The sequence below is a fragment of the Dipodomys merriami genome, unplaced genomic scaffold (genome assembly GCF_024711535.1).
Source record: "Dipodomys merriami isolate MVZ:Mamm:240054 unplaced genomic scaffold, mDipMer1.0.p SCAF_49, whole genome shotgun sequence".
NCBI classification, from domain to species: domain Eukaryota; kingdom Metazoa; phylum Chordata; class Mammalia; order Rodentia; family Heteromyidae; genus Dipodomys; species Dipodomys merriami.
In genome coordinates this window covers 8,574,708-8,594,725 of record NW_027206057.1, presented here as the reverse complement: position 1 = coordinate 8,594,725, position 20,018 = coordinate 8,574,708, and the positions used below count along the sequence as shown (strand labels likewise).

The following is a 20,018-nucleotide window of genomic DNA, read 5'->3' as shown; positions in this document are numbered from 1 at the left end:
TGAAGCATAAGAGAAGACTCACAGTGAGACAAGATAAAAGACAGATCATCTTGGTGCAACTGTGTACTTTGCCCAGGCACTCACTCAACTCCTGGAGCTCTGTCTTCTGCACAGTTCTGCCTTTTAAAAAAAATGGATTAATGATTTTTCTTTGGCATTGCCATCTTTGAAGTGCCAAGTTATAAAAAGTCTAATTGAAGTGTGGAACACATTTTATTATTTTCCTCCTGCCATTAAATTTGTAAGATGGCTACACCCAGAAAGAAACATTCACTTTCAATCAACATGAGCTTGACTTCATGGGCCAGCCTTGAGGATATCAAATGGAAACGGTGTAGGAATGTATGAGTATTTCCTTTTAAAATTCTGCTTTTAATTTGGGAAAGCTTTTCATCCCTGTGGGATCATAACCTGTTGTGTATAAGCCCAGCCTAATCAAGGTAGATGGTATTGACAGAATGACATAGTTTGAACTTGACTGGGAGGTCAACAGACAGATCGTTTTTGCTGTAAGTACTGTAGTTACTAACAATAAGATTGGACAGCTGGTTTTACCAGCAGCATTGTTAAATAGAAAATATGGTGTATTATGCCTCATGAAACCAACTATGGGTTTTCCAAATAGTAAGCTTTTTTGAATGGAATCAGAAATTTATGGCATAATAAATGTAAACACACAAAAAATTATAGATAACATAAATTGTTACTCTTTGGCTAGATAGAAAAAAGCTAACTTTTTTCATTATTACTTAACGCAAAGATAGAAAAAAGCTAACTTTTTTCATTATTACTTAACACAAAGACAGAAAAAAGCTAACTTTTTTCATTATTACTTAATGCAAACAGAATCAGAACCTTCTTTCTTATGAGCACCTAAAACCAGTATCAGCCTTATATTCACTTTATTGATATGTAACATATCTTCATCTGCTTGAATGTTTTTTAGAACTGGCTAATGATCTCTGGCGCTCTTTTTTTTTTTTTTTTTTTTTTTTTGTCGGTCGTGGGGCTTGAACTCTGGGCCTGGGCGCTGTCCCTCAGCTCTTCAGCTCAAGGCGAGCGCTCTACCACTTGAGCTACAGCGCCACTTCCGGTTTTCTGGTGGTTTATTGGAGATAGGAGTCTCACGGTCTCTCCTGCCTGGGCTGGCTTTGAACCGCGATCCTCAGATCTCAGCCTCCTGAGTAGCTAGGATTACAGGCGTGAGCCACTAGCGCCCGGCTCTTTTTTTTTTTTTTTTTTTTTTTTTTTGTTGGTTGTGGGGCTTGCACTCTGAGCCTGGGTGCTATCCCTCAGCTCTTCAGCTCACAGCTAGCACCACTTGAGCCACAATGCCATTTCGGGATTTTTTCTGCTTATGTGGTGCTGATGAATCAAACCCAGGGCCTCAAGCATGCTAGACAAGCACTCGGCCATGGAGCCAGCTTCCCAGCTCTGGTGCTCATTTATTATTAAATTCAATAAAATAATTTGATACATTTTGTCACCTTGTAGTTTATATTCCTAGATTTGATATATAATTTATTTATTTAGTTAGTTATTTATTTTTGTCGGTCATGGGGCCAAGGCACTGTCTCTCAGCTCTTCAGCTCAAGGCTAGCTAGTGCTCTACTACTTGAGCCACAGCGCCATTTCTGGCTTTTTCTGCTTATGTGGTGCTAAGGAATTGAACCAGAATGTCATGCATGCAAGGCAAGCACTCTACCACTGAGCCACCTTCTCAGCCCCTAGATTTGATAATTTTACCAAGAAGAAATCTAGCTAGTTTATATGTGTGTGTAAAATAAAATAGGCAAACATTTATAGAATGTTTATAGAATTTATAGAATAGCTAGAATTATAAACATGAAAACCTTGCCTGCCTATTTTTCCATCTAAGACTTAGATAAAAACCTCAAAATTTGTAATAAATCATATTTGAAAAAGTTCCTCAAAGCAGGACTACTGGTTACTTTGTGTGACTGATCCACTATAACATTTGATGGTATAAAATATCATTATTAAGGATTATATGTCCAAGAACTTGTTTTAGCTCATTTTATTGTTGATAAATATGTCTTTAAAAATCGTAAGAAAGCATTTGCTTGAAATATCTCATGCTTCATGACAATATTATAAATGGAGTTAGAGATAGTTCTGTTTGACAGTGTGTTTGTATTTGTTATTCTTTTTATTCTTACATTTCTCTTTTTGTTTGTTAACAAAAACATACTATTTAAGCTAGGAACATAAAACTTCTGGGACATTTTATCTTCTGGGCAGGTGTAATTCTAAGATAGGAAATGTAGTTGTGAGACGAACATGGTTCTGGACACAGAATACACAAGTACACAGTGGTCAATATTGTTATGTCTTTAGCATTAAAAAGCAATTTGTGTGTGTGTGTGTGTGTGTGTGTGTGTGTGTGTGTGTGTGTGTGTTAAAAAAGAAATGACTAAGCCAGGCGCAGGTGGTTCATGCCTGTAATACTAGCTACTCAGGAGGCTGAGATCTGAGGATCACGGTTCAAAGCCAGCCTGGGCAGAAAAGTCTGTGAGACTCTTATCTCCAATAAACCACTAGAAAACTGGAAGTTGCACTGTGGCTCAAGCGGCAGAGCGCTTGCCTTGAACTGATGAGCGCAGGGACAGCGCCCAAGCCCAGAGTTCAAGCCCCACAACCAACCAAAAAAAAAAAAAGAAAGAAAAAAAAAAAAAAAGAAATGACTAGCCCTGCTTTTCATGCCATTTCATGGCAAATGGAACCCCAGCAGAACAGTACGGTGAAAATGATAAAATGTCTTCTGATCTAGGCATTAACTTTCAGTCAGTTACATGATCCATTTCTAAGCATTTTCATGATCACCCAGTGATGGTATGTTTGGTATACCAACCATAACAGCCCTGCTCTTTTGATTCCCCATTGCTATGCTGTTATTTTAGAAGTCTCTCCATGCTGTTGGGCTCTTTCTATAAAGGAATCTCCTCTGTCCACTAGGTTTTGCTTTTGCTATGCTCACAGCAGCTGTGAGCTGGAATGCTTAGTCGTTGTGTGATGGATACAGAGCAATGCCAGCCTGGCTCCCTTAACCTCCTGCAGTAGAGTCACTGCCACTCAGGAGCTCTTTCCAGTGTTAGGCTAAGCTGAGGCTTTACTTGTGTTCTTCCCTTCCTGTCCCTCATCAGTTTCCCTTGGAAACACTTCCTTAATAATTCACTTGCTTGAGAGTCTTTATCTCAGTCTTTTTTTTTTAAATTTTATTTTATTTTATTTGTGAACATACTGTACAGAGGGGTTACAATTACATGGGCAGGATAATGCGTACATTTATCTCAGTCTTTATCTAGCTTTCCTTCTAGATAATAGTCCCTGCCATCATGAGTCTTACTGGCATTTGGGCATATCGTGAAGAAGTGGTTTGAATAAAACACACCTTCAGTTTTATGCACATACTTTACACAAAAGCAAAACCCATATGCTGTTAAGCACTCACATAGAATATTTTACTCTAATATTATAGCCATTGTTATTTTAAATGTGGGCAATCTATGACTCTACAATATTTTCTAGACAGAATTTTAGGCACTGAAATGCAGAAAAGAAGAAAGTAGGGAAGAAGGAAGGAAGGCAAAAGAGAGAGGAAGGAAGGGATAATGAATAAAAGGGAAAGGAGAGAAGATGAGAAAAAAAAAGCAAAAAAAAGGATTTGAAGCTCTAAGAGTTCCACTAAAACCAAGTCAAAACCATCCTTTCTGAGTGTAAGTGCTGACTTATGTGATCATGAGTTTCAGAGTGTCTTTAATCCCTATCTTCAGTGCTCTGTCAGGGATGTGGATGGTGTCTTTGGAAGAATAAATTCCAGAAGCAGTAGGATCAGTTCTCTGTTAGTTTTAATTTTTTTCATATTCTTCTTCTGTATTGTTAATTTATCTTAATATTGACATATTTCCACTAACTTGACCTATAGATATGCAATAAGTATCTTTCTATTTGGATAGTGTGATTATAAATCCTAGTTGTAGGCATTCTTTCTCCTTGTTACAATATAGACCTAAAAAATTAATAAGATGTTCATGCCAGTGTGAAAGGTTTATGAAAGTATTTTAAAAGACTTAATAGTGCTGCTGTCCACTGACCTATAATAAGCTATGTTTCATAAAATATGTACAGTAAATCTTTCTTAATAGATAAACTATTCTGTAATTTATTTAAAAATCCAATGACCTACATATTCATATGTTCAGAAATCCCCATTTACTAACATTGTCTCTCCTCTGAGACCTTCCATCTGAACAAATCTGTTAAATGAAGTAGAGGAAGCTTTGATCCAAACTAGGCTAAATCCAGTGGAACGGATGTGCCTGCCTCCTGTGAATGGGAGCAGTAGAATGCCAGAAAAGAGAAATTAGGTGTGACCCTTTGTCTACCACTCTCCCTTTAAATTTGGTAGTAGAGCTCAGGAAAAAAAAATCCTCACCTAAGAAATCAGCAATGAGAAGTTTACACCCTTTGGACAATGAAACTTTTCCTACAATTGTTATCTATTGGATCTATCCTTACCCCATCTTTCCAGCAGATAATGACAGAATTCAGAATTTTTGGTTCATCTCCTATATATAGTTCCCACAAGCTGATTCTTAGAACATAGTTTTGATTGAAGCATAAATGTGCTTTGCAAAAAGTGACAGTAGGTCTCTGATGAAGTTATCTTACTCCTTGTTCAGTTCAGGGAAAAAAAAATCACAGATGTTTATCAGAGGCCTTGCTTAAGAAGCTGTGTACCCTGGTTTTATCTGACAGAGAACAGGATCTCAAAACTCTGTTGGGAACTCATTTGATTGACCTGTCCTCATTTCACTCCTTTTTATTTATGAGACTTTGCAAAAAAATCTGCAGTTTACTCATCAAAGCCACATCATTTGAAGAAACTTAAGACTGGGGTCATAAATACAATTTATGAAGTCACTCAGCAACTGGAGAATGTTTCCAGCAGATTGGAAAATTAGATTGAATGATGTATCAGAAAAGTTGGCAGTAAGGTCAACTGCCAGAAATGTAAATGGCTGCATGAAATGACGTGGATTTTACTTGCATGCTTTGTGACTCAATGTTTATAGTACACACATGCCCCAAATTATTAAGGTTAAAATGTTTAAGGACTTACTAATCATTATGTTTTGAAGTGGCACAGTTAGAAAGAGATGTATAGCAACAAGACAAAAATCTTGGCAAGAAATATTTGGTATGTTATAAGTCAGTTTTGGAGTTACTAATCTTGTTCTTTGTTTGATTTATGCACATTGTTAGCCTCCGATAGACACAATTTAATTACACTTACAGTTTATATCTGTAGAAAACTTGACCTTCAAGGTACTCAGGATTCTTTGTCGGCTGACATCTGGTCTCAGTCATCATTATTTATCAGTGTCCAATAGAGATACAGGCTCTCTGCAAGTCACAGAGCAATGGAATACAATGTAAATCTAGGGTCTTGACTCCATGGTTCAGTGAGCTGGTTATAAAATGACAAGGAAACCTGTGAGAAAAAGGAAGTCCAGCCACTGAAAGATGGGCTGTAAGTATGAAATGGTGCAGGTCAGGCATGAACATGTTATTGAGTTTTGAAGTAAATAATATACCCTCTTTTGATTTTCAGAACATTGAATTAATAAAGTAGGAAGAGATGGCCATGCTTGCTTCGTAAAATAAACAGTCTTTCATTTCAGACTCACTGGCTTGCGTTCATAGATTTGAAGATTGTAATAATGTTAATACTTCCCAAGATAGCAGTGTCTCAGAGTTATTAGATGGCTTGAGGCTGGCTGTGTAGGTAGCAGTTTTACTTTAGTTAATGGGGCACATATAAAGACTTGTTAGCACTTTTTGGACTTCCTCAGCCAAAAATCATGGATTGGGTCGATCAAAAAGGTAAGCCCTGCTGACTTAGGAGGGCTGGCTTTGTGTTTTGGGTAAAGGGAAGGCTAATTCAGCCACTATCAAACTGTACTACTCAGTAAGTCTACCTGACATAGAATCCTGCAGGTAACAGAAAACAGAGAGATTGTTTTTTTCCTTTTCCACTTCCCTTCACAAAACTCATACCGAAAGATCAAAGAAAGGAAATCTGATGTCATTGGTTCTACCTAATTTTTCTTCCCTAACCAATGTATAGCATCCTTAAAAGTTACTTTTTTTTAAAGTTACCTACTGGACTCATTCCAGAAACTTCAGATTTCTTCATTTTTGTTGAAAACCAAACAAAAAGCACATTCCTTTTCAGTGATAGTTTCATAAGTTTTTTAAAATCATTCTCTAATAAAGAACAATATACTCATCTTGCATACATAGAGGATCCCTGTGCTCAATAAAGCCTTATACCTCTGGTGAATATTCTCAGTAGAAACATGGATTTTTAATGTGAGTTAACCATTATGTTATTTAATCTCCACAAATTCTAGGTGATGTTTTATAATTAATGAATAATTTTCATAAAAGAAATATAAAGAAAACTACCTTTAGGTCTCCTTGTTTATGTTTGTCACCAGTGCTTATTTGAAGCAATAAAACAGTATATACATATTGGGGAATGATAACTATTTGGTTCAGAGTTAAGTGAATATTTGTTCAAATAAAGTGAATTACATTATTAAGGCCAGAAATGCTGTGAGGTAAATATAACTAATCAATTAGGCGTTACTAGGCTGTTTTGTGTCTATATTGAAAATACAAACTGTTGTATTTACTTTCAACCTTCTCTTGCTATGATACTCACATGAAATTCATAATACATCATAGCTGGCACATATACATACATATGCACAAATACATATATATGTATGTATATGTGCATCTACTATAGCTCTATTTCTAAAGGAAAGGCTGCATGGAAGGAAGGAGGAAAATAAGAACCAAAAAGGAAAATTAAGAGAGGAAAGGAAAATTAAGGAGGAAGGAAGGAGAAAGGAAAGCAGAAAGTTTTATAAAATCATGTGCATACTATGTTTGAAACACTGTGACTTTCCAATGTCCTTATTTCTAATATCTTTGATTATAAAAATTACTTTGATCTCTTTAACTTTATGATCACTAATAATTATAAACTTTGTTTAAACAATGATACAGATTAAGATTTATTTTAAATTATTTCAATGTCATTTTGAGAAGAAAAGTTACTTTTATGAAGTATAAAATTTGTATCTTAATTTAGTGCTACCTGAAATATCCATATGGCCATTTTACTTTATATATTTTATTAGATTTTTTAAAATTCTTCTATATCCCAAATAATTTTAGTTAATACGTTTCTTAAAAGTTATTGCTTATGTGCTTTGCCTTCTGTATGAATAGACTGTGGAACACAACCGAAGTGCCTCAAGTATTTAAAGTTGCACATTTAAAGTCAGATACTTTGATGTGTTGTATATTCACTCATTTGACAAATATTTATTAAATATTCACAAACCCAGCATGAGAATGATAGCTAACATGTATTGTGTTATTAGTATGTTTGATGTACTTCTAAACTAAGCAGGATTATCTGAGTTTTTGGTAAAGAAACTGTGCCACAGGGAGACTAATTGATGGTTGTTCAATTAGAGTCCACTTTTGAACTCAAATAGACTGATGAATCCAGAGCTCTTACTTTCAGCTGCTTTATTCTGGCCTATTTCTGCACTCAGAGGATAGTAGATGAGAGACAACTCCTACTTCAGTGCAATAGAGACAGTGAACTCGTTTTCAAACTAGTACTTCTGTTGTCATGTAGTAAGTATGTAGTGTGCTGTGTGTGCTAGGCAGGAACAGGTGTTGCTGACCCTTCAAGTGATCGAAGTTAACCCAGAAAAATTGCAGCCAGAGAGAATAATGTTTTAAATCTGTTTCAGGACACCTCAAGTGTTAAGAAAATGCTTTACTTATATCTATAAGCACAGAATATATTTGCGATATAAGTATCCAATAATTGTATTTGTTTTGTTTTGTTTGGAAAGTACTGTTCTTTTTGCCAGTGTTTTGACTAAGTAGCCAAAGCTAGTGAATGTTGAGGGCTGTTTCACAGAAGACTCAGGGAAACTAGAGATAACCAGGACCCAAACTTTTGAATGAGATAGTCTGGGTACCAGGTATTGAGGCGTGAGTAGTAACCGTGTATGTGCCTAGAGCTGTGAGCACCACCAGTAAAATATTTCCAAGGGGAACTTCCTTAGTCCTCCGTTCGCTTTTGCTTTGGGAGACTAAAGTGTTTAGAAAATACCGGTTTCGATTCTGCAAAGTCCCATTCCAGTACCTGCCACTTCTTAGGGACAATGAGGAGGAAGGGACAGAGGAAATGATAAAGGAAGGGATAAAGAAAATGAGGCAGGGCAGCTTATCTAATTATGTCTCTTGCTGCAAGGATTATATAGGCTTAAAATATTAAACTTGCCAGGAATAAGGCTTTCGCTGAGTTTGCCCATGGAATGTGTTCACATGTGGTTTGGAGAAAGTGCATTTCAGAGAATACAATTTTGGCTTCAAGAATGTTCAGTGTACCCATTCACTCTGCATGTTTACTGATTCTGATGTGTCAAGTGACACAGGTAAAGTTCTATTGCTTGCTAGTCTAAAAAGAAAGCTGTCCACAACACATGTGTTTCACTTAATGAATTGCAGATTTGGAGCACATGGAATATGTGTTCTAAAGTGGAATTTGCCTGGCCCCAAATTTCAGTTTCCAATGATCATTTCCGATAGGCTGAATGAACAGATCTTGAGTACAGTGTGAGTCAGACTCTCAGTATATAGTCTGCCAGGGCCTGCTGTTGGCTGTTCAGTCAAGATAGGATTCCCATTCCCTGAAATGAAAAAAAAATCATTCAGTGCCTTCTTAAGAGATCTGTTTTCCTATATGTCACCAACTAATTACTAAGGACAAAATGTATACATTCTACTCCCAAGCAGTTTATATGATGGGAAGACGGTTCATACAGTTTCCAACGTAGAAGATGGGAAGTCTTGGGAATGTGAGGTAGAATTGGTGTTTTGGGGAATCTCAGTCCAAAGTACAGCTAGATACCTATGTAACTAGTCTTTTAGTGCCTTGGAGAATATATCTCTACAGTGACATTTGTTGGCAAATGTACTTTTGTATAAGCATTTCTATTTGCAGAGTACATTAATTCCCTTTAGATGCTCAGTTCTACTCACCCCATCTTACAAAAATGCTACATGCAGAGCCTGTCTTTCCTAATAAAGAAATATTATAATACAAGAGAAGTTTTATTAAACTAATGCAATAACGACATTTTCTTTGAGGATTTAACACATCATTTTTAATAATAAAAATCAAATTGTCATTGTTGTGCCCTGTATACCTTTTATTCAAATCAAACTAAATACTGTGGCTTCATGGCTCTGCAGTGCTCTGGGGGTGTGTGTGGAGGGGGGAAGTGTTTGAGGGTGGAGGTAGCAGGAGTATTTTTAGCATCACACAAATGAATTTTAGCAGCTAGATTCATAGCGGGGTTGTAGATTATGAATACATGGCCCGAGGAAGTGTGTTTATGTTCATGAGCAGAGAGGAGAATGCATGGAGAGCAGGTAGAAGAAATAAGACTGGAGGTTGGAAGGGGAATGATATTTTTAGGTTGGCTTTCAGATGGTTGGAGACTAGTAGGCAACATGGTCATGACTTCTGAGCTGACCTCTGTAATATGTGTGCACTGTGTCTGATAGGCTTTCATATTACCTGGCTTCTTAAGAGGCTGCTAGGGTTTTTTTGTTCTTAAAATATTGAGATATGAGGAATGTGGAGAGAGCCTTACTTCCTTCTCCCTTTCCTTCTCTCCTTCCCTCTCTTCTTCCCTTTCTCCCTTTCCCATTTCCTTCCATTTCTTGTCTTTTTTTTTTTTTTAACTTTAAAAGCAAGCATTTGATAGGCAGGTCATACTTAAGGGAAAGATGGAAAGATGGGTCAAGTGAGTGTCCAAACCCTTTGCACCTGTGACCTTTTGTAGTCTTTCTCTTTAAAATGGGAGTTATATATGATTTAAAAAATTTGATGTTTGGTCATGACATCACTTTGCTTATTAAAATAAATAATTATGAATTAAAATAAACTTAAGCCCTACTGCTATATAATGCATTTTTGAATCATTACATCTTTAAAGAGATGTAACTAGGTTTTTGAAGAAGTTTGCGACTAAGCACTTCATACAATTTTTTCACATACTCAGAATGAATAGTTAAAGTACATTATGAAGGAATGGGCTTATTTTCCCTAATATTGCCAGTGTATTTCTGAAAAAGTGCTAACTGAAAGATTTTACTTTAAGCATAGCAATTAACTGTACATATAATCTCTCTCTGGGTTTAAATGACATTCTGTTTTCTACCTATATTCAGATTGGAATCCAAAACTTGTGGATTATTTGCTTTATATGATAAGTATTTTTTGGATGGAATTACCACTATATGTTTTAATAAATAAAGTGAGCATTGCAAGTTACACTTTTTTATCCCACTTTTCTGGCCACAAACATAATTTGTAGAAATGAAAACTGTCTTCAGCTAGTTTGTTGCTTTTTTTTTTTTCCCAAAGAGAAGCACCAGGGTTTGTCTGGGCCACTTTCCTCAGTACGCACCTGGTGTATATCACTTTAAAAATAAATTATGCCTCATTAAATTACAATTAAGTGGAATCATGATCATTTGTTTTTCTGGAAGGAAGATGTTTTGCATATTGAAAGCCTAATTTGTTGCAGGTGACAAAAAGGCTGAACAGATTATCTAATATCACTTCATTTTGGGGGTAATGTTTATTGGTTAGTTTGTATATACTCCAGTAGCTCAGAATTATATTAATGTGGACTGTATTATTTTCACCTCGCAATGTCTTCTTCCACTCCATCAGCTTTTGTACTCCCCTTACTCTTGCTTTTAAAGAAACACAAACTTCTTTAGCTATTCTGGAGAAGTCACGCGCTTTTTCTTTTCCTCTATTGCTGCCCTAGGCCCTCCAACATTGCCTCGTCTCACCATTATCTTTCTACCTAGATAGTACTTAGACATAAAGATCTAGCTAAGTTATATCTCACCTCTCCCAAAAAGTGTTCCCTGAGCCCTGCAGTTAACAATGCTTTCTCTCTCGATACGCTCTCCCTTTGAACCAAAATGGCATTCATTCCACCTCACATTTGTGATACACATCTTGTTATTTTTTTTTTGAGACAGAGTCTCATTATCTAACCTAAGGCTGGCTTCAAATGCTTTAATCCTCCTGCCTTCCTTCTCCTTCCAAATTCTGGGATTATGGATGTGTACCACTAGGCCCAAAATATTTGTACTTTACATTGTGGTAGTAAAAAAACAAACTAAAAAACTAAAAAAAAAAACAACACTTTTTTTTTAAACTTAAAAGGGATTTGTGATTTCCTATATATATATATATTTAGCTTGTAAATACAATACTGTAAATGTATTAAGAGACAATTTCTGTTAAAGTTTTCATTGTGTTTTACTTCAAGTACTGCACAAGTTAAAATCTGATAAAGGATTTACATTCAGTTATCTGAAACTCCCCATCTCAGACTTTTGTTTTAATGTGGTGGGTAACTTGAAAAAAGCCCACTTTTTATTTCCTACTACATTATAAATTTTTTGGAAGGAGAATCTGTCTCTTTTTAATTTTTTCATATTTCACTGGGTTTTGTTGTTGTTTTTAACGAATTATATATAAGAAGTGAATTAATAGAGGCGTCTTACATTCTTGGAGAACAGGTATAGTGAATTTGGGGTTACCCATATAACTGATATATTAGACTTAGGATCTTCTTAGGTTTTCCGTGAGAGGTATCACCTAATCCTAGAGTGGCACCAACAATTGGAGAGCCATGAAGAATGGGTAAATATTAAAACCTAGTCTCTAATAAACTTCACTGTTGCTGTCAGGCCTGGAGCTGTCTACAGGAGTCTAGGGTAGGGGGGTGGGTCACCCAGCATTCCTAAACCTAGACTGCATATGCATGCATTCTCTTGTTGCTCTTTTACAGAGTTAAACACTGACTAAAAATATTTAACCAGCGCTTCCAGAGAAGGTGAGAAGAGCTAATGCAGAAACTTAGAAGTTAATTTTCTGGAGCCAATAATGACAATGGCTCTCCTCAAACTTTTCTGAGTTTCAGCATCTCTCTCTCTTTCTCTCTCTCTGTCTCTGTCTGTCTCTCTCTCTGTCTCTCTGTCTTTCTCTCTCTCTCTCTCTCTCTCTCTCTCTCACACACACACACACACACACACACACACACTCACAGAGTTTAGGATACACACATTTCAGCAGAAGTAAGGAAGTGGAAATTTCGATGATAACAAGTGGCAGATTCAGAAACCGTGAGGTCATTTAATTTATTATAAAGAAATATTTTGTTACGGTAGAAAAAACAAGAACATGAATTTTTAAATTTTAAAACAGCCTAAATTCTTTGTATTTGAAGATATTAGTAAGCAAATTAAATTGCAGAATGTCATCCCATTGTGTACTGTGTGTGTGTATATATATATATATATATGTATGTGTGTGTGTGTGTGTGTGTGCACGCGCGCGCGCGCGTGTGCATGTGTGTTGGTTCTAAGGTCTGAATTCACGGCCTGGGTGCTGTCCTTGAGCTCTTTTGCTCAAGGCTAGTGTTCTCCCACTTGAACCACAGTTTTTACTGGTTAGTTGAAGAGAAAAGCCTCATGGAAATTCTTGGGCTGGTTGTAAACTGTAATCCTCAGATCTTCTAGCTTTTTACTGGTTAGTTGAAGAGAAGAGCCTCATGGAAATTCTTGGGCTGGTTGTAAACTGTAATCCTCAGATCTTCTAGCTTTTTACTGGTTAGTTGAAGAGAAGAGCCTCATGGAAATTCTTGGGCTGGTTGTAAACTGTAATCCTCAGATCTTCTAGCTTTTTACTGGTTAGTTGAAGAGAAGAGCCTCATGGAAATTCTTGGGCTGGTTGTAAACTGTAATCCTCAGATCTCAGCCTCCTGAGTAGTTAGAATTACAGATGTGAGCCACTGGTACCTGGCATCATTTTGTACTTTCTATTTAACTTTCTTACTAACTCAGATATTCTTTGCATATGTTGGAAGTGATACAGCACTTGCAAAATCCTTCATTAATAATAGGTCAGGGAGAGGCCAATTTACATTCTCTTTTCCCTACTCCCTTCCTTTTCTAGTGACTTGTAACCCAAGGACTATTTTGAAGTCAACTTCCTTGTGCCTAGTTGCTTGTGTTCTGGAGGCAACCCATAGCTCCTGGTCTGACACAACCTCTGCCAGCACCATGGAGGAAAATGTTCTAATATCTCCCTGGAGAAAGCTCTGTTGGCTACAATGAGGAAAATGCTTAATGACCACTTAGTACTTGCAAAACAATTTAACATGATTACCAATAAGAAAGTTTAATAAGCAATATCCTAGTTATTTTGTTAATTTTGTTCTATTTGCACATTCTCACTAACCACGACCTTTCTGTTCATAAAAGTACATTAAAAAAATCAATGCCCAGGTGCTGTGCCATTTTTTTTTACATCTAAATGTCAATGTCCAAGTGACACCTCCTGTATGGGTGGTTGATAATTAAAATGCCAGATGACACCATGGTGAGGAGTTCAGAAATATTTATGTGAGATAAATTATTAATTTATGTTCAAGGCAGTTTCAACATGATAAACATTTACCAACCTTGATCATTAGATGGGAGTGATTTGGGATGTATTAGAATTATGCTATAGATTTTCTTTTGATTTTTTTTGTTCACTTGTGACTTCAATTAACTAGGTAAAATCACTTTACATGAATAAGCCTCACGAAATCAGACTGTTTTTTTTAATTCCCACTTTAATGAAAAGCATATAAATAACCAAAGTGGAAAAGACTGAACAAAACAACCGAAGTTCTTCTTGTGCCTACCAACTAACTACTTGTTAGTGAAAAAGTGTGAGGTGAATAGAATGTACTTGGGGCCCATGACTACACAGATGGGAACTTAAATAAATAATATGGAATCCTGTTCTAGTTCTCTGAGGTAATATGGAGATGTTGCTGGACACCTGGTTGGCTGGAGATTTTATCTACAATTAGGCAAATGAAGCCGAGGCAGCGTTATTTCCCACCAGTTACTTAAAATACAAATATTGTTTCTCTCAGACTTGAGTAGTGGTGGTGTCAAGCACTTATCGTAAAGGCTTTTTGTCTGCTCTGGCCTTAGAAATGGTCAAGCTTTCCTAAAAGACTGCCCACTGTATAAACAATGCAGAGGAAAGCTTTGTACAGTTTCAAAGAGAAAAGTCAGACAAGAAACAAATAGAAAAAATATGATTTTGAATGAGTGTTCAACTTAACTTTTGTTACTATTAATTGTACAAAGAGGTTTTATTGTGAAATTTACTTATGTGCATATACTATACTTTGATCAAATTCACCCCATCTATATTGCTCTTTTTTAATACTCTCCCCCCCACACACTTTTATTGATTTTTAGTGGGTTTCATTATGCTTTCTTCCTTTTTATCTTCCTCTTCCTCCTCCTCTTCTTCCTCCTCCTCCTCTTCCTCTTCTTCCTCCTCCTCCTCCTCTTCCTTCCCCTCCTCCTTTTTGCTAGGTACCAAGATTGGGACTCAGAGCTTCAGACTTGCTTAGCTTCCATGTTTTGCTGGTGTTTACCACCCAAGTCATGCCTTCAACACAGAATTTTGCTGGTGATTTTGGAAATGTAGTCTCAAAGTCCTTTCTATACAAGATAGATTAGGACCTTGATCTTCTGGATCTTTCTCTCTTAAATAACTAGGGTTATAAATAGGAGTCACTGGTGCCAGGTTATGCTATTCATACACTGAATGAATTTATTTTACTGATGAAGAATTAACAAACTTGTAAGTTTGAACATGGTCCATTAGAAGTATACTTTCAGCTATGTTCTATAAGCTAGATGCTTGCTGTTATGTATTCAATATGTTGTGAAAATAATTTCAAGGAGGAACAATAAGATAAACTTTGCTTTTCAGACTTGTTAGGTTATCATAAAGAATATATCCAGGTTGACCCTATAACCCCTTTAAATTTTAGCATTAATATTGGTGTTTTGCTAATACTGAAAATTAGTAGCAATTTAAAATCCACTTCCCTCTTGCTTCTCCACATATTAATTTAGGGATTTATTTTAAATCTCTGAAGCAAATGCATTATGAATATTTCAGGTTACTCAGTGAAAGTAGAACAGTTGATAAGTTAAGACAGAATCTACTTTTAATTTCAGAAAGAGAATCAATTCATGGATTGCCTAACATTTTCCTGGAAGACAAATGTCTCACTTGTTGCTTCTAAAAGCATGACAAGAAATCTGGATTTTCTTTGGACCATTTTACCAATAGGGTATTTATACACATACATTCTACTTTACTCTTTCCTTGAACAAGCATGGGTGTGTACGCACATGCACATGTGCTCATGAACATTTCTCCTAGCTTCATGATATGGCATATTTTATTCATATTCTCATTCTGACGCCCCCCTCTCTCTGTCTCTCTCCCTGTCTGCCTATCTGCTGTCTGTCTCTCTCATTCACACCCACACCCACTCCTCCCCCTACAGAGCTCTTCAGCCATATTTATTTGCACATTTCTTTCAAGTATTAATGAGGATTCCTCTAATCATGACCTCCAAGTTGCAGAACTATCAGGTGGCATCCTACATATACATCCCTTGATTGACTTTTGTGATGTGTTCAGTGGTGATTACTTTCCAGAATGCTGATAACCATATGATACACATTCTTGTATATGGCATTTACTTCACTGTATTACAATGCATTACTTTACAGCCAAATATATGCTATATTTTTCAGATTTCTGTTTATTTTTCTTATATCAAATGTCTTCCCCCACCTTGTCCCCCCCTTCTTTATGGGTGTGCGGGCACTCAGAACCTTGTACTCTTGCTCAACTTTACACTTAGGCTGACAGTTCTAGTTAAGCCAGCCCCCAAGTCTGGCTTTTTGCTAATTAAGTGGTTGTAAATGTCTCTCATATTTGTCTGCTGGGACTGGATTTGAATTTTAATCCTCAGATCTCAGCCTTCTGAGTAACTAGGTATATAAGCATGAACATTAACACCCACTTGCCCTTTTATATTTAAACAATATATTAGAAATCCTATGGTATTGTCTTTAGAGTAGTTCCTATTTGTAGAAACATCTTTGGCATCAATAACACTTTACTACAGTTCATAGAAGTAACTTTTCATGACTTGGAGTTGCCCATCTGTTCAAAGGTTTAGGATTAACTTCACAGCTCTTCCTGAGGGACAGTCATAAACCCTGATCTCATGCTGCTCTGAGGATAGATATTAGCTAAGAATATAAAAGGATATCTCTGTGTGATAATCCAACAAGTGTGCAGGATAGAAATGGATCTACATCTGCCTGAAGTACTGGAGCTTTCCAACTTAGGTCTCCTGCTTTCTTCTTGGATCTTTACTACTCTACCAGAGTTTTGGCAACATCTTGGTGAATTTCCTGCTATTAGGACCCATGAAAACACTAATTTCCTATTTAAATCTTGCCATTTGGATGAGTTACACATTCAGAAAGTATCTGAGCCTACCATGGCATTCTGTACACATGTTAGTTGTAGATTGCTCTGGCTCTTTACTGGATGTGGCCATATTTTCATTGCTTTAATGGTGTGATTAGTTTTCTTATGACACTTGCTGCCTCATGAAGAAGGTTTGGCTCCCTCTGTACATATATGAAGATAGCTATTATGTGTGTAGAATCCGAAGTTATCAGAGGTTGACACACATTGTAGCTCTTTGCTGTACCTTTTTTTTTTTTCAATTACAGAAACATCTATATTGAAAACAGTGGCCGGTCATACAGAAATTAAGCCAAACTTTTTTCTTTCTTTCTTTCTTTCTTTTTTTTTTAAATCAATGTAAATCTCCCATGCTGTTTAAATGTCGGAACTAAATTTACCAAACTTGGCAGATTTGTAAAGCTGAACAGGAGTGCCAAGTATGCCCAGTTTCAAGCAGAGAGAGTTCTAACAGTTCCTGAAATACTTGTAGGAGGCACCTGGCGGCAGTCACAGTTTCACAATCCTTCCCCAGCGCCTACCTTGCTAGCTGCCATCTCTACACTGATTATTACAGTGACGATAAAGTGTCAGAATAGCACAGTCTTACAAAAAGGAAGGCAAGCACATTCCCTCAGAATCATTCTGCTGGAGAGCCCCAAGCAGGAATTAAACTGAGTTTCCTGACATCATAGTGAGCTGATTTTGCCAAACAAATAAAGAGGGAGCTGTTGGGAGATGGAAATCACACATGTATACCTGCAGCTATGACAGATATGCCTTTCTTCTCCACTTTATCAGGGATTGTTGTCTGAGATTCTGCGAAAGGAAGAAGACCCTCGGACAGCCTCTCAGTCTCTTTTGGTAAACCTGAGGGCCATGCAGAATTTCCTCAACCTGCCGGAAGTGGAGCGGGATCGAATTTATCAGGATGAGCGAGAACGAAGCATGAACCCCAATGTGAGCATGGTCTCCTCCGCCTCGAGCAGCCCCAGTTCCTCCCGAACCCCTCAGGTGAGATGTTGGCTCCACTCTTCACTTGGAATCACCTTGCTGCACAGAGACTCTTGAAAACTAAGTGTTCTAATTCAAGGATTTCTTAATCTAGTGAGTGTGTTGGTCAAAGGATATATGGTCTTTGGCATATAATGATTGTAACCCTGTAGTATCTTTTATACCATTTCTATCTCTCTAGGAAAATCACACTCTTCTACATGTGGTATATGTATGGGATGAGGAGTGGGAGTCATGCTCTGAAAGTCTGCATATAGCTGCTTAGTTAGGAAGGAATAGGAGTTTGGGTAAAAGCCGAGTTTGTATAGCAAGTACATTGCTTTTCATTTGTGTGTGTGTGTGTGTGTGTGTGTGTGTGTGTGTGTGTGTGCGCGCACACGCGCATGCGTGTGCATGCGTGTGCGTGAGTATGTGTTTGTATTTTTCAACTCAAGGCCTCGGCACTGCCTCTAAGTGTTTTTTTTTTTTTTTTCCTTTTTCCTCAAGTATAGCCCTCTACCGCTTGAGCCAAAGCACCACTTCTGATTCTTGGTGGTTAATTGGAGATAAGTCTGACAGACTTTCCTGCCCAGGCTGGCTTTGAACTGCAATCCTCAGATCTCAGCCTCCTGAGTAGCTAGCATTACAGGAGTGATTTACCAGGGCCCAGTTATGGTTTTTTGATTTTGTTTTTTTGTAGGGGAAGAAAGTAGCTTGGGGCAAGGGATAGAGAGTAGTCTTAAGTTTTGTTTTATGCAGTTCAAAAAAAAATGGGGGGATCCCTTGCTTATGGAAGCATGCAAAGGCAGTGGCTACCACAGACAGTTCGAGTGTCACTCAATGTTTGCTAGAAAATGATAATGGAAAAGTAGGCCTCAATGATTTTCCTTTCCAGGATGATCTCATTGGATTTGGTGGTTTCCATCTTTCCTTTCTATACACTTTTACAATGTTCTGATCTAGGCCCTCTTGCAAGTGTGTGTGTCTAATAGCACACTTTAAAACTTCTAGTTGCATCTAAGGACTTGAGGCTATCAGGGGTCATTTCCAATTCATATCTGAGCCCACTCATACCTCATCTACTTCTTATTTCCCCTAATTTTTAATACTCAATTAGTTTATGATGAAGCCATCTCATTCACTGTTGCTTGGATAAAGCCTGGGTTCGGACTGAGTGATGGTTCTCAGAGCCATCTTAGTGCAAGAACACATTTGTGCAAATGTGCTTCCCAACCAAAGATTGTTGTGTTTACATATTAGAGTTTTTGTTTCATACAATTTCATTTTCTGATAAATTCCATGGAGCTGATTAAGCATAAAATCAGAACTTCGTTCTAGTAGAAGTCTTTCTGTCTTTTTGAAGTAAATAAACTTTTATTTACTCTGATAGTGACTTCCATATTTTTGAGTTCTACATTTTTAAAAATCATTTTCTATCATATACTACCACATTGTTCTTAGTAAATTATGAGTTTTTATTAGTGTTCAGCCAAAAATATGTCTCTTCTTGCTTTGGACAAGTGTAACCGAGAGTTTTTATTTCTTTTTCTCTAGGATTTTTTATTTCTTTTTCTCTAGGGTGGACACACTGATTAAGTTGAGCAAGTTGTTCATTTTCACCAATATTTACTTTTCAACACTTTGAAAGCCTGTTAGATTGTTGCTGGAGAGCCTGGCCATCCTTCATGGCCAGTCATGCACAGTTTCTCAGAATATTCCTTACTTTTACTTGTTAGAAACAAATACAGTTATATTTGTTTTGTTTTCTGCTCCTTTTAAAATAATTTTCTACTAAGATTCTATCTCAGGCACTTTTTCAAAGATCTGATAGTTTCCAGTACTTGACTAATTTGTAACGTCACACAATGAGTGACAAAATTGTGGGATACTTAAAAAATAAATTAAAACCACACATAATTCCATCTTGAAAATTCCTAGATAAAAGGCTAAGGCCTAGCAGGAAAGCAGATGCTTGCCAACCCAGCCAGCACTGATGGATCTGGAGATGCACAGTGGTCCTGATCCGTGGCTTTGGAGCCTGAAAGACTTTTGAGTTCAGGCCATTCATTGTAACTTCACATGGTGTAGTGGGTCCTTTAGCAAGTTCACTATCCTCCTTTCCACCATCAGATTCTTCATCTGCCTCTTGAGTCTTTCATCGGAATCAGATAAGAAAAGCCAAAGCATGTTCTAAGGGGGCCTGGCACACAAAGAGAAGCCACTTCTCTTTTTTTAGACTCATTGACTTGGCAGTAATTAGAAAATAGTATGAGGCAAGATGGTCAAAGGAAAATGGCAAACATTACTTCGTGCTCTTAGAAAAAAGCAAAAGATTCATGGGAATTTAGAGCATTGAATACAGTCTAAAGACATCTTTGCAAATGATGGCACAGTGTCCACACTCCTGACCGCACACTGCTTGAGCTATGGAGAAAGCACAGGGGAATTTGGCAACAGC

At 37.1% G+C, this 20,018-nt stretch overlaps 1 protein-coding gene across 5 annotated transcripts in view; it reads left to right on the top strand.

Moving 5' to 3' along the window:
* Nucleotides 1-20,018, top strand: part of Satb2 (SATB homeobox 2) — a 195,866-nt gene that overhangs the window by 124,469 nt on the left and 51,379 nt on the right. For all 5 annotated transcript variants that reach the window (XM_069995747.1, XM_069995745.1, XM_069995746.1 and 2 more), the window contains exon 8: nucleotides 17,369-17,581. In XM_069995747.1, coding sequence (XP_069851848.1) covers nucleotides 17,369-17,581 — 213 coding nt within the window. The remainder of the gene's footprint in view (nucleotides 1-17,368; nucleotides 17,582-20,018) is intronic.